We start from the raw sequence: 27078 nt of genomic DNA on the forward strand, positions 1-27078 counted from the left end.
AGAGAGAGAAGCAGAAAGAGAGGCAGAGAGAGAGAGAGGGGGGCAGAGAGAGAGAGAGGGGCAGAGAGAGAGAGATGCAAAACATTTTTTACAAATCTTATTCTGACGCGGATCTCTTGGGAGAAACTAATTAACATAACGGAAAACTTCGCCAGTTAACCGTGCACATTTCCACAATCTCTTAAAATGAATCCCAGCAATGGTCGCTGGCACCAGCTGAGAAAACCCGGGGCCAAACGCCATGACACGTTGCTACAAGGTTTGCACAGTCAAAAAAGATGCAATTTGGGTCATCTTTGGAGCAGTATCTCAGTGTGTGACACATCTGTCCTTATGTGTAATGTGACTTTCAGCTCTCAGGAGAACACAACAGAATGAGTTTGCAAATCCAGGCAGCTAAAGTAGGAAGTCCAATTACAGCACCTACTTTCTTATTCATTAATGACCAACTGAAGAAGAGTTCTTATCACTGGTAATTTACCATGCTTGTCATAATCTCAGGCTTTAAGTTGAGCTGCTGTAATTACTTTTAACATGACATTTTACATTTACAAATACTAAATGTTATGCCCGATAAGTCTTTGTCTCCACAGCTGCTTCCTCTTAAGCGCCACGCACCTTCCACAACACAACCACACAGCCCCTGTGCCCGACGTTAAAATGTGCAGAAATAGGCTTCTACTCTGTATGCTGTGAACTCATCCCAAGCTTCCATTGGAAGATTGAAGCCCTATTGCAGACGTAAGCAACCCCAGTCCTCAAGGGCCACCAATATTCAACATTTCACCAGCAACAAAGGAACGGGTTCTTTACAGTAAGGGCAGTTACAATGTGGGGTTCATTACCCGTGGAGACTGTGATAGCAGATAAAGTGTATATCTTAAAAAAAGGTTGGACATCTTTTTAGAAAGGAAAGGTATACAAGGATATACCAAATAAGTATACATGGGAAGGGTGTTGATCCACAGAGAAAGCTGATTGCCATTATTTGGAGTCAGGAAGGAATTTAATTTCCCCTTATGAGATATCATTTGATGATGTATCACTGGGGTGTTTTGTTTGCCTTCCTCTGGATCAATATACTGTAAGTACAAATATAGGATAAGTTTCTGTCGTATACATTTAGCATAGGTTGAAATTGATGGACATATGTCTTTTTTCAACCTCCTCTACAATGTAACTATACAGAGGTGGCCATATTAATTGTGGCCTACTGGATATCATTAGCATGATTGTTTTTTTTTCTGTTTCAATACACTAGTTTCAGAGCATTAACTTAAATGTAAAAATGTTAACATTGATTCAATGATGTATTTATGTAATTCTGCAGTGCTTCGGGGGGCACGCAGCCGAGGGAATTGCATTACAGGTCTACAGCGCTTAATGTGCTTCTAACAAGTCCTTTTATCCCTGGAAACATTAGCTAGTTAATAAATGCAAAGATTAAATAGTCCCAGTGGAGTATTCGGTTACCTACGCAAACCTTGTGTAAATGTAACACATCTGTAACCCTTTCTAGACTGATGAGCATCAATAGCGGCTTTCCTGAGGTCCTCTGAGATTTCTTGTGATTGTGGCATGATGAGTTTCCACACACCTGTATAGTGAAGACCAAACTCACCGTTTCTGATCTTTATATAGGGTGGGGCCTCCCAAACTCACCCCCTGAAGATCTACCTAATTATTTAAACACCCGATTCTCATTATCCCCTTTAATTTAGCTGCTAAAACCAGGGTTTCACTTACTTTTGCACATACCCTGACTCTTAATGACTTATTATTTGTCTAATCCAGACATCATTTTGATTCAAAAGACATGGAGTTGGTTAATATAAACACTTGGATATTTAAGAAAAGACTGGTTTTGATTCAAGAATGTTATCATGGAAAAACCATGGAATTTTCGTAATTATCCTTGGGGTTCACAGACGTTTTCTCGCCACGGTATGTAACCCCTCCTTTTTAGCTCTCAGACTTATGACAATGCTGAGATGGGGCCCTGAGTCCCTAGTGATAACTTAATGGGCCACTCGTGGCCTACGTCAGACGGCGGGATAAAATGCAAACCGTATGGGTGGTCCAACAGATTTACTGTATCCTTAAGCCTTGGACAAGCCGTGATCCGCAGCACAGGATCACCACACACAACATACAGTGATAATACAGTTCACAATACGCGTGTGTGAGTCAGTGTCAGTGGTGCGTTAGCCACCCCATCCTGGGTATATTGGCTTTGTGATGGTGCCGCACACAGTGGGAGCTCGTTGTGTACTAAATGTTGCCATTGTGGGTCCCCTCCAAGACGGCTCGGATTCTCGATCACGCCCAGACTGTGACTCGCTGCTCCTGCTGACACACTGCAAACTCTCCAATCCTAACCCAACCTGAGAGCTCAGGCTCACGCAGGTCTGCCCTCAACATGGCCGCCCCCCTTTTATATCTATATCTTTCTATCTACATCTATCTATCTATCTACATCTATTTACATCTGTCTATCTACATATATCTATAGCTATCTATCTATAGCTATCTATCTATCTATAGCTATCTATCTATAGCTATCTATCTATCTATCTATCTATCTATCTAACTATCTATCTATCTATCGCTATCTATCTATCTATCTATCTATCTATCTATCTATCTATCTATCTATCTATCTATCTATCTATCTATCGCTATCTATCTATCTATCTATCTATCTATCTATCTATCTATCTATCTATCTATCTATCTATCTATCGCTATCTATCTATAGCTATCTATCTATAGCTATCTATCTACATCGATCTATCTATCTATCTACAGCTATCTACAGCTATCTATCTATCTACAGCTATCTACAGCTATCTATCTATCTACAGCTATCTATCTATCTACAGCTATCTAGCTAACTACAGCTAGCTATCTATCTACAGCTATCTATCTATCTATCTATCTATCTATCTATCTATCTATCTATCTATCTATCTACTTCTATTTACATCTATCTATCTACTTCTATTTACATCTACCTATCTACTTCTATTTACATCTATCTATCTATCTAAAGCTATCTATCTACAGCTATCTATCTATCTAAAGCTATCTATCTACAGCTATCTATCTATCTAAAGCTATCTATCTACAGCTATCTATCTATCTAAAGCTATCTACAGCTATCTAGCTAACTACAGCTAGCTATCTATCTACATCTATCTATCTATCTATCTATCTATCTATCTATCTATCTATCTATCTATCTATCTATCTATCTATCTATCTATCTATCTATCTATCTACTTCTATTTACATCTATCTATCTACTTCTATTTACATCTATCTATCTATCTACAGCTATCTATCTACATCTATCTATCAATCTACAATTATCTATCTACATCTATTTACTTCTGTCTATCTAAAGCTATCTACATCTGTCTGTCTGTCTGTCCATCTATCTATATCTATCGATCCATCTATCTATATCTATCTACTGTATATCTATCGATCCCTCTATCTCTATCTATCGATCCATCTATCTACAGTATATCCATTGATCCATCTATCTATATCCATAGATCCATCTACATCGATCTATCCGTTATTTTATTTTTCTCAGCGTTTACATACCTTAGCGTGAAATATTTCAATCATTTACTATTTCACCATAACTTAGCACCTGATATGAGAGACTTGCTATGCACACAGTACTTATTTGGTATTCTTCAGGGCCTGATGCTGCACAGGTTTTTCTGGCATACATTTGGCAAGCTACGAAACGTATCTTCAATGCAAAGCACGTGAGAGAAGGTGTTACATTGCTGAGTGCTTCCAGTCTATAACTGCTCCATTCTATGTTTATAAGTGGTGTAGAAAAAAGAAAGCAGCGCACAGCCAAAGGGAGTCAGGGTCAGAAATAGTAATAAAAAAGGATTTATTAAAAAAAACATGACTAAAGGAGAGGTACTAGGACCCTCGGAGGGTCACTCAGCAATGTGACACATTCTCTGACATGCTGAGTGACCCTCCGAGGGTCCTGGAACCTCCTTTTTAGTAATGTTTTTTTTAAATAAATCCTTAATTATGACTATTTATGACCCCGGCTCCCTTTGGCTGTGCGCTGCTACCTTTTTCTACACAACGGGATCTTACTACCAGCGGCTGTCACGCCCCGTCAGAGGCTCCCGGAGTGGGTGAGGATTATTAATCATTCAGGAAGAAATTGTGAGTACTTTATCCTGCTGAAATGATGCTTCAGACCCTCCCAATGAGGTCCTAAGGGGTCTGGACTTTGGCCACTCACCTTGGCCTTCAGGGAATATCTGTCTTTTATATTCAGGAAACTCACGACTTCTTACTCACCTGGAAATACATCCGTGAACGCCGCCACCCGCTTCTCTACGGAGTACTATGCTCATCTATTTTTATCTCTATTGAATATTTGTTTCACTTTCATCCAGATACTTGAGCACCCCGACTCTCCCTTGTTGAACGTATGTTTATAAGTGGGACTGTGCCTTTAAATTACTGTACAGACACAACGATAGGAGTTAAGTTTGAACCAGAAGACCCGGTGGTGGATTAAAGCCCTCTGGAGCCAATGGGCACCAAGACTTTGGGGGCCTTTCCTCGAGGCGGCCCTCCTCCTGCAGCATCGCACCGTCATGTGACATCGCGTTGTCATGGCAATGTGTCACCATGTGACGTCGCAGTGTCATTTGATGTCAGGTCGCCATGACAACACGACGCTGCAACACACCTTACCTTGAGTGAGGTCCGGGGACTCTGCAGCTCCATCCTTCAGCTCCCTCCTCCGGTCAGGCGGAAGTTGGATTCGAGCGCCAACCGGAGGAGGGAAAGTATGGCAGACAGTGACTGCCAGGCTACAGCATGTGGAGCTGAGGAACCAGAGCACCGGCCCACCGCAACCTACGGGGGCCCCCTAACCTTGCCGAGTTTGCCTAGTGGGAAATCGGGCACCGAGAAGACCCATCACCATCTGCTCGTGTACAGTAAGTTCTTTTATTCCAATATACTTCAAAAATGGGTTTGTAGCGCAGGAATTCATTACACCTGCATTGTTCTGCGCTTGCAGTGATAAACATCATCCACACATCAATCAGGAAAAGGTGAAAACTGCAGGGTAAACAACCGGGACAGGAAAGAAGTGAAAGGGGCACATACTCACCCATTACAAGGAGTTCCACCCGGTCCTCATTTTTGCCTTCCAGGTCATCAGAAGCCACAACAAGACAATAATACAGACCACTGTCTCCCCACTGCAGCTTTCCAAACTGGAGGTCGGCATCTGAAACCCACCAACAAACAGGATAAGAGAGTGGAACAAGTAGCACGTTAACAGAGACACTTACCTCCTCTACTCCCTCCCCTCCCTCAGTGTACCGGATCCCACTTTACATGTCCTGAGCTTCTCTCTCGCTTTCACTGGTGACCTTTTCTCCCCTCTTGTTCACCTATTCTCTCTCTTCCGTTCCATGCCTTCTACCCTCTCTATTTCCTGCCATACCTCTTCTCTTTCGATAATCATACCTTCTTTTTCTGTTTTCCTTCATTGCCCCATTCCCTCTCTGTGACGGTAAAGGGGGTAGCCAGTCTTCACAAGAAAGGTGAAGCCCGACTGGTTACCCCTGAAAACCGTGGCTCCCTGGTAGCTTAGAAGCACCATAAGCCAGGGACAGTGTGTATATCCTAAAACCTGTCCTGTTGTGTGTTAACCTTTTCCTGTTATGTAATAAACCTGAGATTTCCGGTGTGGGATTTTCAAGGGGGATATTTGGGTAAAAATGCATTCAGAACCTGTGTAGGGGGTCGGGGAACAAAGTTACTGCTAGTCCCGTAATTCTACCCGACGAGCAGGCAGATTCTGCGGGTACGCGAAGTATATTACACCGGGGATACCCAGTGTCCCCCAGAACGCTGGTTTTCGGTCCCAAGTATCCCAGTCGTAGTTTCCCCACATGTATGATGTTCCCATAAGGATAATATTTGTTATAATGAAGTTGAATATGTTTTATAAAGTGTGTATACAATACAGACAGTCCTGGCATCTAAGTAGGAACCGGGATGTCTGCATAGAGATCGAGGATCAAAGAGGAGAAGGGAAGTCGAGAGGTGTAAAAACTGTTTGGTGCGTGGAGAAGGGCGGAGTACTGGGTCTGGAGAACAAGAGCTCCCTTTGGGGGAGACACTTGTACTGTCAGACCTAGTGGAGCCTGCCCAGCGGGAGGCAATGGGCTGGCTGGGTGGAGCCGCTACTAGTAGGCATGATTCCCATTGGCCAATTCATATATCTCGCTCACCCGGCTTTTCGAGCCGGTTCGACACACCCCTTCCTCTGAGGTCAGCATCCAGATGAGCCCCCATTCTGATTGGCTGGCTGAGTTAAGATCCATCCTCTGATTGGTCGCCAGCCCCTGCTCCATGTTAGACATAGAACACCGAGGTCTACGTAAGGGGACTGGCCGATCAGAGAACCAGACGATTTCAGGCTTGGGTCGATGAGGCGCTGGCGTGCTTTTGAAAGTTGCTCTGTTGCGAAAAGCAGAGCAACCGGCTTGGTTTTTAGTCGGAGGAGCCTGCCTAGCTGAGACCAAGTTCTGCAGTTTGCAGCCAAGTTCTATTTTGTGTCTTGCTTGCGGTTAGTGAGTATAGCCAGGTATCTTCCCGGAGGAAGGTACCGTGAAGTTTGTGGACCAGGACCTAGTTAGACCTAGACCTAGTTAGTCTAGAGTCTCCCCCCAGGCCCTCAGTTAAGAGTGATTTATCTGTATTTTGTGTATCATTTGTATGTCTGCTGGTCTCGCCAGAATAGACCTCATTTTATGCCACTGCCTTGTTCTGCCTAGTGAGTTGATCCCGAATGGTAATAAGTGTTAAAAGTCCTGGCCTCCCGTGACACTCTTTACCTCCCGTTATTATGCCTTTTTCCTGTATGCTTATTTCTTCCCATGTAGTAACAAACGAGATAGAGGGAGTAAGGAGTATGATACCTTTTATTGGACCAACAAGTATGTTATATGTTACAAGTTTTCGAACCTCCCAGGGTTCTTCATCGGGTATGGCAGAAATACAGAAACCCATAAATCCTCTCAATGTCTCATGCCCTCAACTCTCTTCCTTTACCTCCAGATACCCTTTCCCCCTCTATTCTTTCTCGTTACCTCCAGATACCCTTTCCCCCTCTATTCTTTCTCGTTACCTCCAGATTCCCTTTAGTCCTATATTTTGTCTATTTACCTTCAAATACCCTACCTCTCTTGCCTCCCTTATAACCTCTCGCTCTCTCTCCCCATTTCCCCTCCCATACCCTTTCTGCCTCTCTCTGTCTCTCTCTGTCCGATCGTTTTCCTACACCCCTATCAAGCCTTTAGAACTCTTTCAAGCTGAAGGATTGCTGGGCAGTTAGAAAAGAGACTTAGCTTAGAGGCAGTTTATGATAAGCACTCCCCTGTGTATGACTTACCTTATCTCTTTCATTTTCCCGTGAGTATAAAGCTACGCACATTGGAAAGAATGAGGAATTGCCAGTGCTATTTGAGGACACTTTCCTGTTGCCACAAGCTGCTGGCTTCCCCCACATGCTTATGGACTCGGAGAGATGGCTTGGGGCCAGAGGAAAAAAGCTTACGTCTGGTCCCCCTTCTATTCAAACCAACATAACACACGAAAGCACAGACAATGTGAACTAACGGGTGACCCCCAGGGAGGGGGGAATTGTTGGTTGCCTTCTCTAATTTTCCCGTTGACATCAACAGTCTTTCAGTCACCCTATAAGTACCCATGGAAGTGAAAAGGGGTCTTGTAATTGTCCTTAAACCCTTGTGTAAAGTGGTCCTCGCCATTTTTTGCCTTCAGAACTCCACAATTATCCAAACCTCATGTAGAATCAGAACCTCTATGTCTGTTGGTACAGTACTACCTCGTCTTACATAACTGACATACTACTGGCCCTCCCCGACCTTCTTAAAGTTCCTTTAGGTCATCCGATAATTTAGCCACCAGCTTGCATTCCTTTTTCGTGGTTGATAATATTGTATCTTCTGTCATGTCTGCATCATAAAGACATCGCATCTGCAAAACAACCTACTTATGTTTTCTACCAAGGAACAGACACTGATATTAATCTTGCAAACAATATCTATTTGCTTTGGTCCTTCCATCCATTAAGTATGGTGAATTGAAACTGATATCTACTTAATGCGTTGTGTTTATTACGCTGCAAAAACAAATTTGCTACATGGGTGTAAAATAATGAATGAATGTTTCTTTGGACTGCTGTGTGTAATTGGGAAAATGTTACATTAGATCTAAAGGAGTCAAATCTATTTCAATTTGGAACGGGCACTAAATGCTCAGAAATGACATTTTGCGCTTGCTCAGAACTCAAATTTAACCTTCAATATCTAAAGAAAGGCGAAAAGTACACACCTAGAATGTACATGGGGAGGGGTGGGCAACCTGTGGCCCCCGGGCCACGTGGTGGCATTGGCATTTGGAATGGCCTGCCAGGGGGGAATTGAGTAAGAGGAGGAGGGAGGTGGGAGAGTGAGAGAGAGGAGGGGGAGAGTGAGTGAGAGAAGGGGGGTGAGAGTGTGAAAGGGTTGGCAGAGTAAGAGGGGAGGGGGTGAGAAGAGATAAAAAGGAGAGGTGACAGGAGAGTGAGCAAGGGAGGGAAGAGGGGAGAGACTGAAAGGGGGGATAAAGTGAGAGAGACGGGAGGGGGTTGATGTGACAGAGACGGGATGGGATGAGAGAGTGAGTGTAGGGGGGAGTGACAGAGGGGAGGAGTGGGGGGAAAGAAATGCATGGGGGGAGAGGGAAGTGGGATGATGAGAAGGGGAAGAGAACTAAAGGGAGGGACAATGAGAGCAAGGTGGTATGTGTGAGAGAGAGGGGGTGTGTGAGAGAAAGAGATGGGGTGGGGGGCTCAAAGGGCAGATGATAGGGTGAGGCCCAGGGGGAAACATTAGCTCTGGAACCTGAGAAAGCTGTCAGTGGTTCCGCACACACAGGCTGCCATCCCCCCCCCCCCCCCCCCCCCCCCGCCGCCGAACTTCTCCCCCCCCCCCCCCGCCGCCGTAGGGGGCAATAGGACAGTGGAACGCCCAATTTTGTGCTTATTTATTGGCACGCCTGAAAATAAGGCTGGCCACCCCTGTACTAGTGTATAAATCATAAGATTAAAAAGGAGCCCTCACAATACTTGAGGAAATTAAATTGTTGCTGCCACGGGTGTTCGCAGACAGTGGTTTCATATTGCACAAGCACCGCAGAACATCGGCACAAAAAATAATATATAATTATATGTAAAACATATATATATATACACACACACACACACAGACACACAGACACACAGACACAGACACACACATACACACACACACACACACACACACATGAAACGCACACAAAGCAGATACACCGCAATCAAACTCAGTTAAAAAATAAATTATATAAAAAAACAGTATATCCCTGTGTAATAACAGGACTGGCGGTGCTATGGGGGAAAAGTAATACAGAAACACAAGAAACCCCCTGAATAAGCACTCAGATGTATCAAATGAATATATAACTACAAACGTGTCCAAAATAGTACAAAATAATTTAAACTTTAATCAAACACATCTAACATAAAATCTAAAATAACACCCACATGGAACCAGAACAACAACAACAAGACCTCCAAAATGCAATATAAGTACCGGAGAATTCCATAAAGGTGCTGAGAAAGGTAACTAGCAACGGAAAGGCACCTACATAGAAAATAAAAAAGGGATTGGCACAAAACAGCAAAGTCTCAGTCTTTTTGGGACTTTGCTGTTTCGTGCCAATCCCTTTTTTGTTCATGCTATCCGATGATTGGTGAGACGCACAGTTGCTGTGAGGGCACGTCATATGGGATCCGCTTCTACACAGGAGACTTACATGGAACCTACAGACCAAGAGGAGTGTTCCTGGACGGACCGGAGGCTGTAACACACACCACTGCCACTCGGGAGCTCCACAGTGTTGGAGAGAGGAAGATGGCGCATCATTTGGTGGTTGAAATACCCACGCCTAACATCACGAGGAGACCCAGTCAAGACGGAGGGCTATACACGGAATTACAGAGGTAAAAGATATTTCCTCTGTTACATTTATATTCCCTATAGCGTTTATCCATTGGAACTCCGTCACTGCTTACCCTGCTTGTGGTCACCTCTCCCATCTGTTCTATACGGACCCAGCGTTTAGAATTCCCCTGACCATCAGCAACTGTTGTCCTACAATATATTGACATTATCACATATTTTTTCTATGCTCTCTGTTTTTGAGCTTTGAGCAGCCCCCCCGCCACCCCCCACCCCCCACCCCCACCCCCCTTTTTTTTACATAGAATATAACATTGGGGTCAAAGTCCCAAGGAAATCATGACCGGCCGGCCACGTAGACAAATTGTCACACAAGGGGAACAGATCCCAGATAATACTGTTACTGGCAGACCATATTGTAATATAAACCAATCTCTACAGAGATGCTACAAGGAGTAAACAACATAGCACAAATGTCCAACACGATGGATACAAAATAGACAAATGTCTGAATATAAATATCCCTCCAGGTCTACAGATTGCAAACGTGTAATCCCAGGGAGCTGAAGCAAAATGGCGCACATGGAGAAGAGTATGCAAATAAGTAGATGTCTGACCATAAGATGGAAATATAGGGTACAATGCCCTGAATGAAATGTCCTGGTAGGTTGTGCGCCGTCTTTTATTCTTTCCATGTAACCTATGATGTTAAGGCACCAAAACTGACGAGCAGCAGACCTTCCATTTCACATTTCAAGGTTAAAAGTTGTTTTTTTCCCCTTATTTTGGTGCACCTATCACTTTGATCACATTAATCACAGTGTGTTCATGGTCATTTAACACATTTTATTATTATATATTATCACAATATTAGTAGTTTTTGTGCGCAGTCTATCTTAATTGATGATAGTGGAAAAACTGGGTGAACTGCCCATGTATAGAGTGAAGCCTGAGATGGAACATGGGCCTCTTATAACACTCCATAGCAATCACCTATTGGACATCTTGAGATGTCCACCAGGGAATACCAGGCAAAGTCGTTGGCTGGACAGGAGTAGGAACTAACACCAAAACTCCTCTATTTCCCCCGCACAAAGGGAGAGTGATGAGTCAGAGAGTGAAGATAAGTATGGAGGAGAAATTCTATTAGGCCACGTATGAAATATTATGGACTCCAGTAACACTGAGTCTCAACAAGGCACGACTCCAATAACATGCGAGTTACCAAGGGGTCCCCCACTGGCTACTAGAGCTGAATAGGACCCTGAAGCGGACAAATGAATCCCTCTAGACCCCCCTCTAGTTGGGGGAGAGGTAGGAAATTACCACCCTCCCAAAGTAGTTGGGAGAGACCTCAAGGTAGAAGGAGCAGACCCAGAGCATGTAACGTTGCTGACTGCAGAACAGAATACAGAACGACAGGGCAGATGTTGGGAGTAATACACCGACCTTGGCCTGGGATCAGAGGCCTGAGATGCAGGGATAGTCAGGTACGGTTCCGGGGTCGAGGCAGGCGGCAGGCAAAGGGTAGTCAGGTCCGGTTCCAAGGCAGGTGGCAGGCAAAGAGTAGTCAGGTCCGGTTCCAAGGTTGAGATAAGCAGCAGGCAAAACAAAGGCAGGGCAGAGCTTTGACAGGACAAGGTAACAAGTACTTTGCACGAGCAAGGTTGGATAGCAAATGCCTGCTACATAAAGGCCAGAGGCAGCTGCTGACAATGAAAGTTCAAAGTGAGGCTTACTTCCTGTGAGGGCAGGGATTGCCAGGAGGTAAATTAGCCGTAGTAGCTTTGGAGAAGGTGATATCACTTCCTGTAAGCATTCATCCTGAATGTTTGGACAGATCCCTTATAGTATCCACCTCTTCAGGGTCGAACTCCGGGGTGACCAGGTCCTGGTTTTTCTGGCTGACGACGGTGGAACGCCTTGGCTAGGGCTGGAGCATGAAGATCTTGAGACTTCACCCAGCTGCTTGCCTCAGGACCATACCCCTTCCAGTCCACCAGATACTGAATGGATCCCCTGGAGATATGAGAGTCAAGTATTTGTTGTACCTTATACTCAATTTGACCCTCAACGAGTACCAGAGTAGGAGGAGGGTCCTCTGAAAAATTATTTTTGATCACAGGTTTCAGAAGGGATACGTGGAATGTGGTGGGAATTTTTAATGAAGAGGGGAGCTCCAGTTGAAAATTGACCGCATTGATCTTCCGGACGATATTGTAGGGACCAATAAATCGTGGTTCAATTTTATCAGAAGGTTGGCGTAGATGGATGTTCCGTGTTGAGAGCCATACTTTATCCCAATGGAATATGGGTGTGATGGCCTCCGATGTTTATCCGCTGACTTTTTTCGTCTCTCATTGGCTGAGTGAAGGGTTGCCTGAATCCCCTTCCAAAGGTCCTGAAAGTTCTGTGCTCTGGTATCAGCCGCTGGAACACATGTTGCTGGAGAATTAATGGGAAGGGTGCAGGGATGATAACCCCACGTGGCAAAAAAAACGGAGAAAAGCCCAGAAAGTCATGAGATAAACCGTTGCGTACAAATTCTGCCAGCAGTAGGAGTTCTTCCCCATCATTCTGATGTTAATTAATGTAACATCTGAGGTATTGCTCCAAGGATTGGTTGGTGTGCTCAGTTTGCCCAGTGGTAGGCAGATGAAAGTCAATCCACAATCGCCTGCAGAACGCCTTCCAAAATGTCGAAATTAATAAAAGGGTAGAGGCACAAGCCCCCAGCGATGCTGACCAGGAAACGTCCATGTATAAATTCACAATATAAAAATATCTTCATTCCTTCCAAAAATATCAGCTTAATAAGCCCAGAGATCCATATTCCACAATTGCATAGGTCAAATAATGGCACCATGTAACAGCCAATAGCCTAATACAGGTATATCTTATATGGTTGTAGGTGGTAACCCAAAGCTTGATTGTATTAAATCATATATTGTGTACAGCAACTAAAAGTTACTCACTTGTGATCCCATGAAGATCCGGAAGCTGTCGGCGTGCTCCTACCAGAGAGATGAAGCAAACAATAGAAAATGGTAGATGGCGGAGCAGCTGCCTTGGATGAACATAAGAATCAGAACTGCCAACTTGCTAAGTACAAAAATGTATTAGTGGCACATATAAAAACAGCAAAGTAACACTCTTACGCGTCTCGCGTGGTCACCCATGCTTTATCAAAGAGTTGCTGGATATCCTCCCCCTCTCCCATTGTATTCTTTGATAAAGCGTGGGTGACCACGCGAAACGCGTAAGAGTGTTACTTTGCTGTTTTTATATGTGCCACTAATCAATTTTTGTACTTAGCAAGTTTGCAGTTCTGCTTCTTATTTTCCTCCAAGGCAGCTGCACCGCCACCTATAATTTTCTGAAAATGTCGAAATGAACTGGGAACCCCTGTGCGAGATGATCTGTAAAGGCAGTCCATGCAGATGAAATACCTCCTTGGTGATGATGTCCGCCAGTTCAGAAGAAGAGGGAAGTTTTTTAAGGGGTATGAAATGGGCCTGCTTCGTAAAACGATCAACAATAACCAGAATTGTCGTCATACCCTGAGAGGGGGGAAGTTCCACAATAAAGTCCATGGATATGTGCATCCAGGGACTAGAGGGTATCGGCAATGGTTGCATAAGCCCACAGAGCAGAGTTCGGGGAACCTTAGTTCGGGCACATACACTGCAGGCGGAGATTAAAACCTGTACCTGTAGGGGTTCCTCCCTTACCCGTCATCATTCCGCAATCCAAGTCGGCTGCCCCCGCTGCACGGCTCCCCCGCTCCTCAATCCCCACCTAATTGCAGGGCGCACGTGCAGGCACCAGTCTTCTGGCACTCGCGTGGGGTTAAGCTTCGCCCCTCTGCTCACACCACCGGGTGTCCCCGTGCTGCGCGCGTACATGTCTTAAAGCCACACACACAGCTTTTGTCCCTCCCCTGCTCCAAATCACCTACCAGCCTATACCCACGTTGCTGGATATCCTTCCCCCTCTCCCATTGGACTCTGGTGCCTATTTATGCCTTGCTCAGCCTTCTCTTCTTTGGCTGAGCCTAGTTTCATGGTCCTCCCGTGTGATGTTTCCTCTGCCTCACCATGTGCTTTAATCTCTCGTTGCCTTCTCCCTTGTGTACCGACACGGCTTGGCTTAGGACCCCCTCTGGTATTCGACCCTGGCTTGCCTCTGACCATTCGCTTCTCTCCAACCCTTGATCTCGGCTCTCGGACAACTACCATCCACCTGGCTCCTATCCTCGACCTTGGCTCTCGGACTACGACCACTCTCCCCGCTCCACCCCAGGACTTGGCAAGTACTCCACTACTACCTTACCCACACCTCTAACTATCCGCCTACCGGGTCTGCTCCCGTTGCCATGGGTGCGTGGTGTTTATTATCCCCACCTCAGTATCGGGGTCCGGTCTAGTTCGTGGTGAGCGCAGCCTAACAGTACCTCAGTTTTTCATTTTGGCCACCACAAAGTCCTCTCAAGAAGTTCACACGTCTTCCGAACCCCTGGGTGGCCTGCAAGTTTAGATTCGTGTCCCCATCGTAGGACCTCCAGCCGGAGTGAAGGAGGAACGAAAAGTTTGGATGGAGGAATCGCTATTCCAGCAGGCACCTTCTTCTGGGCTTTCTGAATACGATGGAGGATCGTAATAGCTGATACAATTTTAGATGAGGGAATGATGGGGCCCTTGTCCGTAGAATTGGTGTCGTCTGTGGAGAACTGGCGTGATAGAGCATCCGCTTTTGGAACCCAGGCGGTAGGAGATTTTGAAGTGAAGTGGCTAAAAAAAGTGCCCATCTAGCCTCACGGGTTTTTAGCCTGCGTGCCACCTCGAGGTATTCTAGGTTTTTATAGTCTGAAAGTATTGTGACTGGTATGGTGGTTCCCTCAAGGAGATGTCTCCATTCCTCCAGAGCCATTTTTATGGCTAGGAGTCCACGATTGCCTACATCGTAATTGTGTTCCGCAGGGGTAAATTTCCTTGAGAAAAAGGAACACAGATGTAACAAACCCTGAAACTCGCTCCTCTGTGACAGGGCTATCGGGGCAGGAGGGGAAGCCTCTGGCGGGCAAGGAAGCAGCAACCACCCGGTCAAGGTCAGTCACCCAGCCACCGAGCAAGTCACTAACTCCCTCACCCACCCAGTCACTCACTCAAGGCAGTCACCCACCCACCCACCCACCCTGGCAATCACTCAGTCATAGTCCCTTAGTCACCCACCCAGTCACCCATCCACCCAGTCACTCACCCACCAAGGCAGTCACCCACCCAACTCACCCACCCTGGCAGTCACTCAGTCACCCACCCAGTCACTCACCCACCCACTCACTAACGCATAGACCCACTCACTAACACACCCACCCATGCAGTCACCCACCCACCCAACTCACCCACCCTGGCAGTCACTCAGTCAAGTCACTCACCCACCGATCCAGTCACTCAGTCACCCACCCATCCACTCACTCACCCAGGCAGTCACCCACCCAACTCACCCACCCTGGCAGTCACTCAGTCAAGTCACCCAGTCACTCACCCACCCAGTCCCTCAATCACCCACCCAGTCACCCACCCACCCTGTCACTCACCCACTCAAGTGTCACTCACCCACCCACCCACTCAGTCACCCACCCAGTCACTCAGTCAAGTCACCATCCACCCAGTCACCCACCCACCAACCCACCCAGGTAGTCACCCACCCACCCAGGCAGGCAGTCATCTGTTTTTGTTGAAAATATAACAATAAACAGATTGCACTGTAATGTTTTTTTCCGTATTACAATAAGAAGAAAACAGTTAAGTAAAAGTTGTGCGCTAAAAAATATTTTTTCGTGGTAGCTGCACTATGGGTTTGGCGGGGCGGGGGGGGGGCCTGCTCCTTTCATTTGTCCTGGGCCCCATGATTTCTGTTGGCGGCCCTGGTCAGAGGTACCACTTCACTTTCTGTAAACACCATACGGCCTCAGTTTTCGGCGGGAACCGCCATTTTAGATCGCAACTTCTACTAGGTAAATCCCCTTTCACGGGAACCACCACCATTTTGAGTAGAATAAAGGGTATCTCTGCGGTGTCCCCGTGATTTTGGTGGGGACCCGCTCTCCTTGAGCTGCTGTGACACATGGTTTAGCTGACTATCTGAGTGTACATATACCCCAGGCTAGGCAAAGCTCTTCCCCAGTATGCTGCACACGATAACAGGCCATTGTGACTACACCTGTGGCTCCCTGTGCATCAACGGCTAGTAGTACCCTGGTAGCTCCTACAGCAGAGGTTCACGCCACCTGCGGGTCAGGGACCCCTCCTCAGACACTAGCTAGCGTTATTTTATGCCACACTGCTATGGCACCGACATTGCAGTCCCTTTCCAGAGGTTTCTGTAGCCCTGCCAGCCAAAACACCCTCTCCAGGTGTCCTACACCTATCAGCCCTCAGGGTGACTCAGAACCAGCAATAGCCCTCTGCTTCAGCACAGTTCTCCCTTTAGTTTAGCATAGGCTGCAGCTCCTTGTCGGGGAAGTTGGGCCCCTGTTATGTATGCAGGAGTCCCCTAGAGCTACATCTAGGGTTGCCAGATGTCCGGGTTTCAACTGGACAGGCCGGTAATTCCGTTGCCTGTCCGGTAGAAAATCGGAGGTCATACCGGACACATATGTGTCCAGGATTACCAATGTTTCGGGCGGATGCGCAGCGTCTGCCAGCGCGTGGGTGGCGGTGGCGACTGGCGAGCGTGTGGGCGTTGACGAGCGCGGCGATGCGGCAAGCGCGGCGATGCAGCAAGCGCGGGTGCTGCTGGAAGAGCTGGTCTGCTGAGGCTGGCCGGTGGCCGGGCACAGCCATCCTGCACTCGTGCGTGTCCAGTGAAGGAGAGGACAGCGGGGGCGGAGCCAGATTCAGAGACGTCTGCTGCTTCCTGCCTGGAAATAAGGTAAGGGGAACATTTTGGGGGGGGGGGGGGGAGGGGATGGATGCAGCATAGAGGCCAGCCTGGGGAGATGGGGGGAATGCAGCATGGGGGCCAGCCTGGGGAAATGGGGGGATGCAGCATGGGGGGCCAGCCTGGGGAGATGGGGGGGATGCAGCATGGGGGGCCAGCCTGGGGAGATGGGGGGGATGCAGCATGGGGGCCAGCCTGGGGAGATGGGGGGGATGCAGCATGGGGGGCCAGCCTGGGGAGATGGGGGGATGCAGCATGGGGGCCAGCCTGGGGAGATGGGGGGGGTGCAGCATGGGGGCCAGCCTTGGGAGATGGGGGGGGTGTGTGCAGCATGGGGGCCAGCCTGGGGAGATGGGGGGGGGATAAGATGATGATGGAGCATGGGGGCCAGCCTGGGGAGATGATAATGATGGGGGGGATAAGATGATGATGGAGCATGGGGGCCAGCCTGGGGAGATGGGGGGGATGCAGCATGGGGGCCAGCCTGGGGAGATGGGGGGGATGCAGCATGGGGGCCAGCCTGGGGAGATGGGGGGGGGATAAGATGATGATGGAGCATGGGGTCCAGCCTGGGGAGATGATAATGATGGGGGGGGGGGATAAGATGATGATGGAGCATGGGGTCCAGCCTGGGGAGATGAGATGATAATGATGGGGGATTGGGGGATAAGATGACGCGGGGGAAATAAGATGATAATGATATGGGGGGCAGTCTGGGGAGATGAGATGATGATGGGGGGCCAGGATGAGATGATGATGATGGGGGTATTTTTTAAATGTAATGGGAAGGTTGGGGTATATTTTATATATATTGGGGAGGTGGAGGTGGGGGTATATTTTATATGTATTGGGGAGGTGGGGGGATATTTTATATGTATTGGGGAGGTGGGGGGATATTTTATATGTATTGGGGAGGTGGGGGTATATTTTATATGTATTGGGGAGGTGGGGGTATATTTTATATGTATTGGGGAGGTGGGGGTATATTTTATATGTATTGGGGAGGTGGGTGTATATTTATATGTATTGGGGAGGTGGGGGGATATTTTATATGTATTGGGGAGGTGGGCCTATATTTATATGTATTGGGGAGGTGGGGGGATATTTTATATGTATTGGGGAGGTGGGGGTATATTTATATGTATGGGGGGGTGGGGGGATATTGATATGTATTGGGGAGGTGGTGGTATATTTATATGTATTGGGGAGGTGGGGGTATATTTATATGTATTGGGGAGGTGGGGGGATATTTTATATGTATTGGGGAGGTGGGGGGATATTTTATATGTATTGGGGAGGTGGGGGTATATTTTATATGTATTGGGGAGGTGGGGGTATATTTTATATGTATTGGGGAGGTGGGGGTATATTTTATATGTATTGGGGAGGTGGGTGTATATTTATATGTATTGGGGAGGTGGGGGGATATTTTATATGTATTGGGGAGGTGGGCCTATATTTATATGTATTGGGGAGGTGGGGGGATATTTTATATGTATTGGGGAGGTGGGGGTATATTTATATGTATGGGGGGGTGGGGGGATATTGATATGTATTGGGGAGGTGGTGGTATATTTATATGTATTGGGGAGGTGGGGGTATATTTATATGTATTGGGGAGGTGGGGGGTACTTTTTAAATGTATTCGGGGGGCGTGGGGGTATTTTTTATATGTATTCAGGGGGTGTGGGGGTATTTTTTTATATGTATTCGGGGGGGGGGGGGGGGGTCCGGTATTTTTGGACAAGCCACCTGGCAACCCTAGCTACACCAAGCCTCCCTTCCTTCTGCAGTACTCATTCTGGAAGCATACCTCATATCATGCTGCTTTGCTTCGCTGAAAGCCTGTCCTAATGATCTCAGCACCGCCTACAAATGTAACGCTGTTTCCCCCACCCTCTAGGAGAATCTCCCATTACATGGTACATAGTGCCGGCTACTTGCTGGTTCACAAGATGCTGAGTGGTCCGCCGGTGGTTGTGTGGACTTCTGGGCTGGCTTCTGGGGTACATTACTGGTCTTTATCTCTGTTGGTACAGCGCCTCCATCTGCTGCAGGCTCCAGGGATGTGGAGACAATCCCTGTAGGAGAACTTACTTCCACTCCCCCAGATTGCACACCAAGGCAGGAGTATAATTGAACACAGGAACACTTTATTGTCTCTGTACAGCATACACTGTATATAGAATACACTTCTTGAGGTTCACCTTCCGGATGATCCCTGGACATCCACCCCAGGCCAAGGTGCAGCCTCTTAAGTACAGAGGGGGAAGGTACAAGGTCTGAGCCCAGGATTGGGCAGAACACATGCCTTGTCCCACCCCCTCCCCTGCCACTCAAGAGAGCTGCTTACTGTGGGGGAAATCCCTGGATTGGTCCTGACATTGCCTGCACTGTTACCAGGGCTTACATGTCAGGGAGGGCAGGCTGGTAGCCAAAACCAGGCATGGCTACACACATAATTAAAAAGTACATCAACGTTTCGGTCCCTGCGCTGAATTGAAAAAAGGTCCATATAGGGACCGAAACGTTATTGTACTGTTTAGTTATGTGTAATGAAATACTCACTTTTTGTACTAGTCCACTGTACTATGGCATTGGCATAAGGTGCCCCCCAGAACGGCCAAATTAGAAAAACTCCATCAAGTTCTGACCTGTGAGTAACTAATTGTGATACCATTTACAGACCAGGAGTCAAGAAAGGCTTCATATTCCCCAGAATCTGAGCTAAGGGTTAAACACAAAGTTGTCAGCCGTTCAAACTGCTCCCATCCAAAGAACACTGTAGACCAGTGGTAGGCTAAAGCAGGGGTGCGCAAACTGGGGGGCGAGTGAGTGATTAGCACAGGAGAGGGGCAGTATTTATCAGCACACAGTTATTAGGCAGCTGATTGGACAGGGAGAAGCTGTGATCCACGCCAGTACCATCTCCACTCCACTGGGGAGAGTCGGATAGCGGCCTGCTGGGGTGACCAGTGGTTGGGGGCCACAAAATGAGCCCCCAAGAGCCAGTGCTGTAGACTATAGAAAAAAGCTCTCCAGTTATCCTTATGATGCAGCAGTGAGGACGGAGTAATCAAGCCGTTCATGAGCATATTACAATGGCTGCAATATTATAACTTTCCCCATTTTCTCTGGAATAAAATAGTGCTAGGTGAAGCCGCGATGCAGGGTCTCACATACAGGTCAGGCATTAAGTGCCGTTGACCCTTATTCTGTAAACCGTGACAGTGCAGACTCGCCACTCGTGCAGCTTACAGAATAAGGGCCATGGACTTGATTGGCCATTAACACTGGATCAGGTTACGACCCCCCTGCGACGTGGCATAGCGAACCCTGGTATTAGAGTGAGGTCATTGCACATGCAAATCATAACAAAGGGATAGAAAGTGTACGGGAGGTTGTAAAAACTGACTGCATTTGTGTAATTGATGCTTTAAAATCAATATTATGACAATAAAACTGAAATACAGAAACATCAAAGTTAATGGCGGAGAAGAGTCAGTTGGCGTATGGGTTTATACATACTGTCACCATAAACCATGCACAAGCCTCAGGGAGTGACGTTCCTGGGAGGCTTTCTGCCCAGGAGATAAACATTGATGGGACACCGAGAATTTGCAGGAAATAGACGGGCCAGATCATAAACCTGAATGGTAACCATTAAACATGTAACAAATGGGAATTCCCTAAACTGGTGGGGCTCAACTCCAGTCCCCCCCCCACCCCCCCACAAGGTCAGGTTTTCATGATATCCCAGCTTTAGCACAGGTGGCATAACCAGTCTCAGCTTCAGCACAGGAGGCTGAGCTACCTGTGCAGAACCTTGGATATCCTGAAAACCTGACCTGTTTGGGGGGGGGGGGGGTTTAGGACGGGAGTTGAGCCCCCCTGACCTAACCTATAGCCTCATTCTCTTTTCTGTTCTTCTTTTTCCCCGTGTTATTCCCCTATTCTTCTTCTCACTCAGTGTATGTGCTTCATGCATCTCTTCCACCCTTCATCGGAAATGCTATGTCTGCTCGAGCCTGTCTCATTAAACAGGTTTCCCCTCGTACTGTATAACTGCATGTGCCACTCAGGGATGGGGAAGTATTACGTGGGAGGTTTGTACGTGATGACTGTATGTTACAAGGGGAATCGGGGAGGGCACATATGCTGACAGGTGTCCCGGGCACTAAAAGCCAGTTACGACACTTGTAGCTTTAACTTCTATTATCTAATCTCAGCGTGAAGAGGTTTCAGATAATTATCTCTGCACTAAATTGAACTAATTTGTTTTTATAATTTGTTAAAGCAGCAATACTTTGTTCTTTTATTTGTATATATAAAGCGCGTGGCAATGTATAATTCTACATTCTTACCTAAACTGGCAATCGTTTGGTGCTCCTGCTATAAATCTGTAAAAATCCTGATTGTGTGCCTAACATAATGGCCGCCTTTCAGTCTTAATCAATCCTTGAGTCATTGAAACTACACTCAGCAGCTACAATCTATCTTTATATTACTAAGGTAACATTATCTATTGTTACAGTTTGCAGCTCAAACTGCTGGGAACATTGGCAACAAATGATCACAAACAGGAAAGTGTTGCAAAGATCTTGCACTGCTGGGAAAGCGTGCTAAAACCTATTATACTGTAGAAATCCAAGGATGCTGGAACACCCATTACAAATGGCATTAAGAGTTGAATTAAAAAACTGTGCATAACGTTTGAATACCGTGTGAGTTTGGTAATTACCTGCTTCTTAAAAAGTATGTGAATAAATCGTAGTTACACTATATGTGCTTTTCTCTATCTATACTTCTATATACCACTATGTTCTCCTATCCAAAGGATACTGAGTGCCTTGCATGGGGGCAAGAGCTGTGCCGAGCACCTCAGGTCGGGGACATCTGCAGGCGATGGGAATATTCCGCCACTAACTTCAAGTCAAAAATCTTCTTTCCACTTCCAACCTAAGTTTGGAGAAATGCTTAATTCAACTTCCTAAAATGTGAGTGCCATGCTTACCCTGACCCACTGATTCACAACACCAAGACACACCACCCTATATTTGTTTTCCATTTTTTGTTCCCGATCTGCGCCTTGGTCATTCTGTACCTGTATCTACTTGCTCGGCACCGGTGGGGTTGAGGACATTGTGGCTTCATTTAGGGGCAGAAATAGCACTTTTTTGGGTGAGCACCTCCCTTATAATGTTATATAACGAGTTCATGAAATTCTTTTTTTTTTGCGCTGTTTGTTTTATACAGTGTATATATAAAGCTGTGATCATGCAGCAAGCTTAAGCCTATAGGGAAACCATGTTGAGTGGTTTTGAAGCAAAAAGTGGCACTGTGTGCTTGTTTGCATGTCATTTCCCAGAATCCCTTGCTGCAGTGGAAGTGCTGTGTGCTGGGTGATAATGGCGAAAGGCGGGGTTGCAAACCTGCCTAAGACATGCAAATGAGCATACAGTAATATATCTGTAGAGGGAGAGAGGGGGTGGCCCGGGATTAAAGGGGTTACACCCCATTTGGCCATCCCCTGACCTCACCAGGGAGACAAGGGGTTAACTGGGCTGAGGTCCAGTACTGTGATTTAACCCTTGTTATGACATGTAAATGTGTATTCCCCCTGTTTTATTGTAACATCTGGTTTAATCAGTGTCTGCATCACACACACACTAGGATCCATCCGGGAGCACAAGGGTTAATAGTTGTTTAGTGATTATAGCCCTTCGTGTAATTTTCCCGCCTTTTCAGGCACCATTTTGCAGGCTCCATAGGCCGCCATTGAGGCTCCATGTGTTTCAGTGGCGAATCTTGCTGTTGAGTCCTGTTTCCTGACAAGACCAGCAGATGGCGTCCGAGAGGAAGAACGGCGGTTTCCCATTGTAAGTCAATGGGCCCATTGACTTCAATGGAGAATCCTCGAAAGAGCTTTCCAGGAACGAGTTGGCTGCCGTCCAAACCGCTAAACCGCAAAGCGGATACATTTTCAATAGGAGAGCTTTGATCACTTAACAAGTCAAGTTCAACGACAAGTGGCGTGGGAATAAACAGTTCTAGAGCCCTTACAAATAAAATTCTTTCTGCCCCTAGTTCCTAGACCTCCTCCCACTCGACCACAATCGGGTCCCCGTATCCTGGACCCTCGATAAGGGTCGAACCGAGAAGAGCGGGTCGCACCATAGGTTCCAATGGCGGCGGCAAAAACAGCTCAGGAAAACGGCTAAGTGTCAAAAGCTGAAATTTGGTAATCCATAGCTCCGCTTCCGGATGGTCCAGAGGATCAGGGTTTGGGGTATCTGTAGTCACTGCTCCGGAATCGCTGCAGAACCATCCTTGACCCTCTTGGACCAAACCGACAGAGTATGGACCCCCTTGAAAGTTCGGGACGTTTCCCATAGACTCCAATGGCGGCCAATCTCCATTGACCGGCTATGGCGGAAAACCCCCATTGACTTCAACGGCGGGGCAGCCCCGTTGAAAGTCTATGGCAGCGGATTCCCATAGCCGCCAACGGCGGCAGTTTGCCATTGAAAGTCTATGGCGGCGGAGCCCGTTGTTTTCAATGGGGATTTAGTGAAAAACCGTGATTTAATTTACAGCGGAGTTTTTTGTATTAAAATAGGAAACGGTTTTAAGTGTATTTGTGTATCTCCAGTTCCGAAGGTCGTAGCAAGTCGCAAATTGGACCATAGGGTGTCCCAGTTCCGGCCTTGAGAACTGGGAAGTTTGGACCTGCTGGACCCAACGGAACCGGATATTTTAATATGTTTATGGTTTATCTTTCATACTGTGTTTCAATGTATGGGTAAAACCCAGAGGAAATTCCTTTGCATACCAGGGTAGCATATGGCCAGAAAGGCGACCCAATGTCTAGGACTTAAGTATGGTTCAAAGGATTTTGTCACCTCCACTGTTTGCATGAGGGCGGAGATTACTCAAACCAGAGCAGTCTTCAAGTGTTCCATTTCACACCTCACAACAAAGCATATCCTGCCAGGAATCCAATCTGGTAGACTAGCTGGCATTCCTGATGCAGAGGAGGGGTTACAGAAATGAGACCCCAGAGCTCTACTGTGCATGTACCAACTAGTAGGGGGGCATGTGTCAAAATGTGTCCCCACGTTAATGAGTGGCTAGAGTTAATTGAAGACCAATCCACTGTACTAAATGTTAAGGATAGGGCACAAAAGGTTTATAAACTGTTGTCCACCCTTTATCCTTTGTCTTCTGATATCATCTGATTGTTACCTGATTGCGAGAGAATTGCTATGCTTCATACTTCTCATTCCCCATCCCCAAAGTAAGTGTACTTCTGGTCTGTTACTGTATTATTTCGTGTGTTCACCTATCCAAAGGAATAAATATACTTTATTATATCTAAGCCTCGTTCAGTTCAACCCAGTGATTTGTGTAACCTTAATACCTGTGACAGGCTATCGTCACAATATCCATTTGCTATATATATATATATATATATATATATGACATACAATACCGTTGTTGAGAAGAAATCAGAGGGCAGCACTCGGGTAAGTAGGCAAAAAAATGAATTGTATTTGAAAAAGACACAAAAAGAAAAGCGACGTTTCGGTCCCACACACCAAATTGAGACACGTCGGTTTTCTTTTTGTGTCTTTTTCAAATACAATTCATTTTTTTGCCTACTTACCCGAGTGCTGCCCTCTGATTTCGTCTCAACAACGGTATCGTATGTCTTATAATTACTTTATGGGGAAAGCACCTACCTTTATGGACTTGCCAGTGGAGTGCCTGCTGTTTTTTGTGCTATATATATATATATATATATATACACATATACATATACCGGTATTACATAAGATTTCACATGCTTTGCTGCTTTAACATGTGACCAGTGGTGCTGCATGCTGTAGGGGCTTTTCATCCCTCTGTTGAGGGTTTCCTTATAGGGCAAACATTCTGTACACACAGCAAAGCATTACACAGGAGCAGAGAAGGGAATGGGGCACCGGCAGAAACACAAATAGGTGTATGGTGCCCGCTGCCATGGTAAGAGTTCTAGTTGCAGTACCTCATGCTTGTTAACCTCATGGTATACAGTCACTAACACACCCTGTACAGATACATGACAGTGGTGTACAGTACATCCTGTCCATTAACATACTGATAGAAACACCACAAGCATGGATACTTAGGGGCCTATTCTATAAGCCTCGATAAGCCCCTTACTGAGCACTTATCGGCCAAAATGCCTACTGCCATTCAGTAAGCCTCGATAAGTGGGCGATAAAGGTGTAAATCGCCCAAATTTTCAGCCGTCAAAAAAAGATCGCCAGGTGAGATAAGCCACTTATCGGCAGGTTCTGAAAGTCGTGCAATTCTAGTAGTCGTGATTAGTTTATCGAGGCTAATCGCGGCTTTAGAATGGCGAGTTTCTCCCCAAATACTCATGCCAGGAAAAGTTGGCGTGAGGCTGGTGAGAAGCTGCTGAGAGGCGGCGAGAGAGAACTTAGAAGGAAATGTGTTTTTCCTGCACCGGATTGATGCCGGGGGTCTCTGGAGCTGATACACATTAATATCAGCACTGGAGACCCCCAGCATGAATCCCATGCAATAAAAATGCTAACCGCTAAAGGCAATGAAGGGGTTAACTACCACTGCCATGTTTATTGTGGGTAGCGGGAGTAGGTGAAGTTGGTATTTGACCGGTATTTGGTGGGTGTTCAGGCCTTGCGGGGGGGGTGTTGCGGATGGAGTTAACCCCTTTATTACTTTAGCGGTTAATAGTGCTATGGTAATGAAGTGGTTAACCCCTCCCGCTACCCACCCGGTAGGTATAAACACCCAAAGGTTGTTGAGGGTAGAGGAGGTGGGTAGTAGGGTTGTTGTGTGAATTTTCATTTATTGTGGGTAGAGGGATTGGGTGAAGGGGGTAGTAGCCCCAAGGATGGATGTTTAGGCCTACCGGGTGGTAGCGGGAGGGATTAACCCCTTCATTACCTTAACGGTATTAAACGCAAAGGTAATGTAGTGGTTAACTCCACCCGCAACCCCCACGCAAGGCCTAAACACCCACCAAGGGCCAAATACCACCTTCACCCACCCACACTACCCACAATAAACCGTGCACTGGTGGTTAACCCCTCCATTGCCTTAGCCGCTAGCCACTAAGGTAATGAAGCTGTTTTAATAAAAAATGTAATCCTAGTGTAGATGAGCAGGGGTTCTCCGGAGCAGAACCGCCTTGATGTGAGGTCCGGGGACCCCCAGCTTCCCGAGATAAAGGCCCCGTTATGGGGTGCCGGCATCTCCTATGCATTTAAATGTCTGCGTCACGGGACCGTGGTAATGAAATGCTCCGGAGACGCCCTCTCTCTCTGTGCGTCTCTCTCTCTGTGCGTCTCTCTCTCTGTGCGGCTCTCTCTCTGTGCGGCTCTCTCTCTGTGCGGCTCTCTCTCTGTGCGGCTCTCTCTCTGTGCGGCTCTCTCTCTGTGCGGCTCTCTCTGTGCGGCTCTCTCTCTGTGCGGCTCTCTCTCTGTGCGTCTCTCTCTCTGTGCGTCTCTCTCTCTGTGCGTCTCTCTCTCTCTGTGCGGCTCTCTCTCTGTGCGGCTCTCTCTCTGTGCGGCTCTCTCTCTGTGCGTCTCTCTCTCTGTGCGTCTCTCTCTCTCTGTGCGGCTCTCTCTCTGTGCGGCTCTCTCTCTGTGCGTCTCTCTCTCTGTGCGGCTCTCTCTCTGTGCGGCTCTCTCTCTGTGCGGCTCTCTCTCTGTGCGGCTCTCTCTCTGTGCGGCTCTCTCTGTGCGGCTCTCTCTCTCTGTGCGTCTCTCTCTCTCTGTGCGTCTCTCTCTCTCTGTGCGTCTCTCTCTCTCTGTGCGGCTCTCTCTCTGTGCGTCTCTCTCTCTGTGCGTCTCTCTCTCTCTGTGCGTCTCTCTCTCTCTGTGCGTCTCTCTCTCTCTCTGTGCGTCTCTCTCTCTCTCTGTGCGGCTCTCTCTCTGTGCGGCTTTCTCTGTGCGTCTCTCTCTCTCTATGCGGCTCTCTCTCTGTGCAGCTCTCTCTCTGTGCGGCTCTCTCTCTGTGCGTCTCTCTC

The 27078-nt window shown here is 47.0% G+C and overlaps 1 protein-coding gene across 9 annotated transcripts in view; it reads right to left on the reverse strand.

The window, feature by feature from the left end:
• ILDR2 (immunoglobulin like domain containing receptor 2) overlaps positions 1 to 27078 on the reverse strand; it is a 321823-nt gene that overhangs the window by 136672 nt on the left and 158073 nt on the right. For all 9 annotated transcript variants that reach the window (XM_075593591.1, XM_075593596.1, XM_075593592.1 and 6 more), the window contains one exon: positions 5171 to 5290. In XM_075593591.1, coding sequence (XP_075449706.1) covers positions 5171 to 5290 — 120 coding nt within the window. The remainder of the gene's footprint in view (positions 1 to 5170; positions 5291 to 27078) is intronic.

This window comes from Ascaphus truei, chromosome 3, assembly GCF_040206685.1.
Source record: "Ascaphus truei isolate aAscTru1 chromosome 3, aAscTru1.hap1, whole genome shotgun sequence".
NCBI classification, from domain to species: domain Eukaryota; kingdom Metazoa; phylum Chordata; class Amphibia; order Anura; family Ascaphidae; genus Ascaphus; species Ascaphus truei.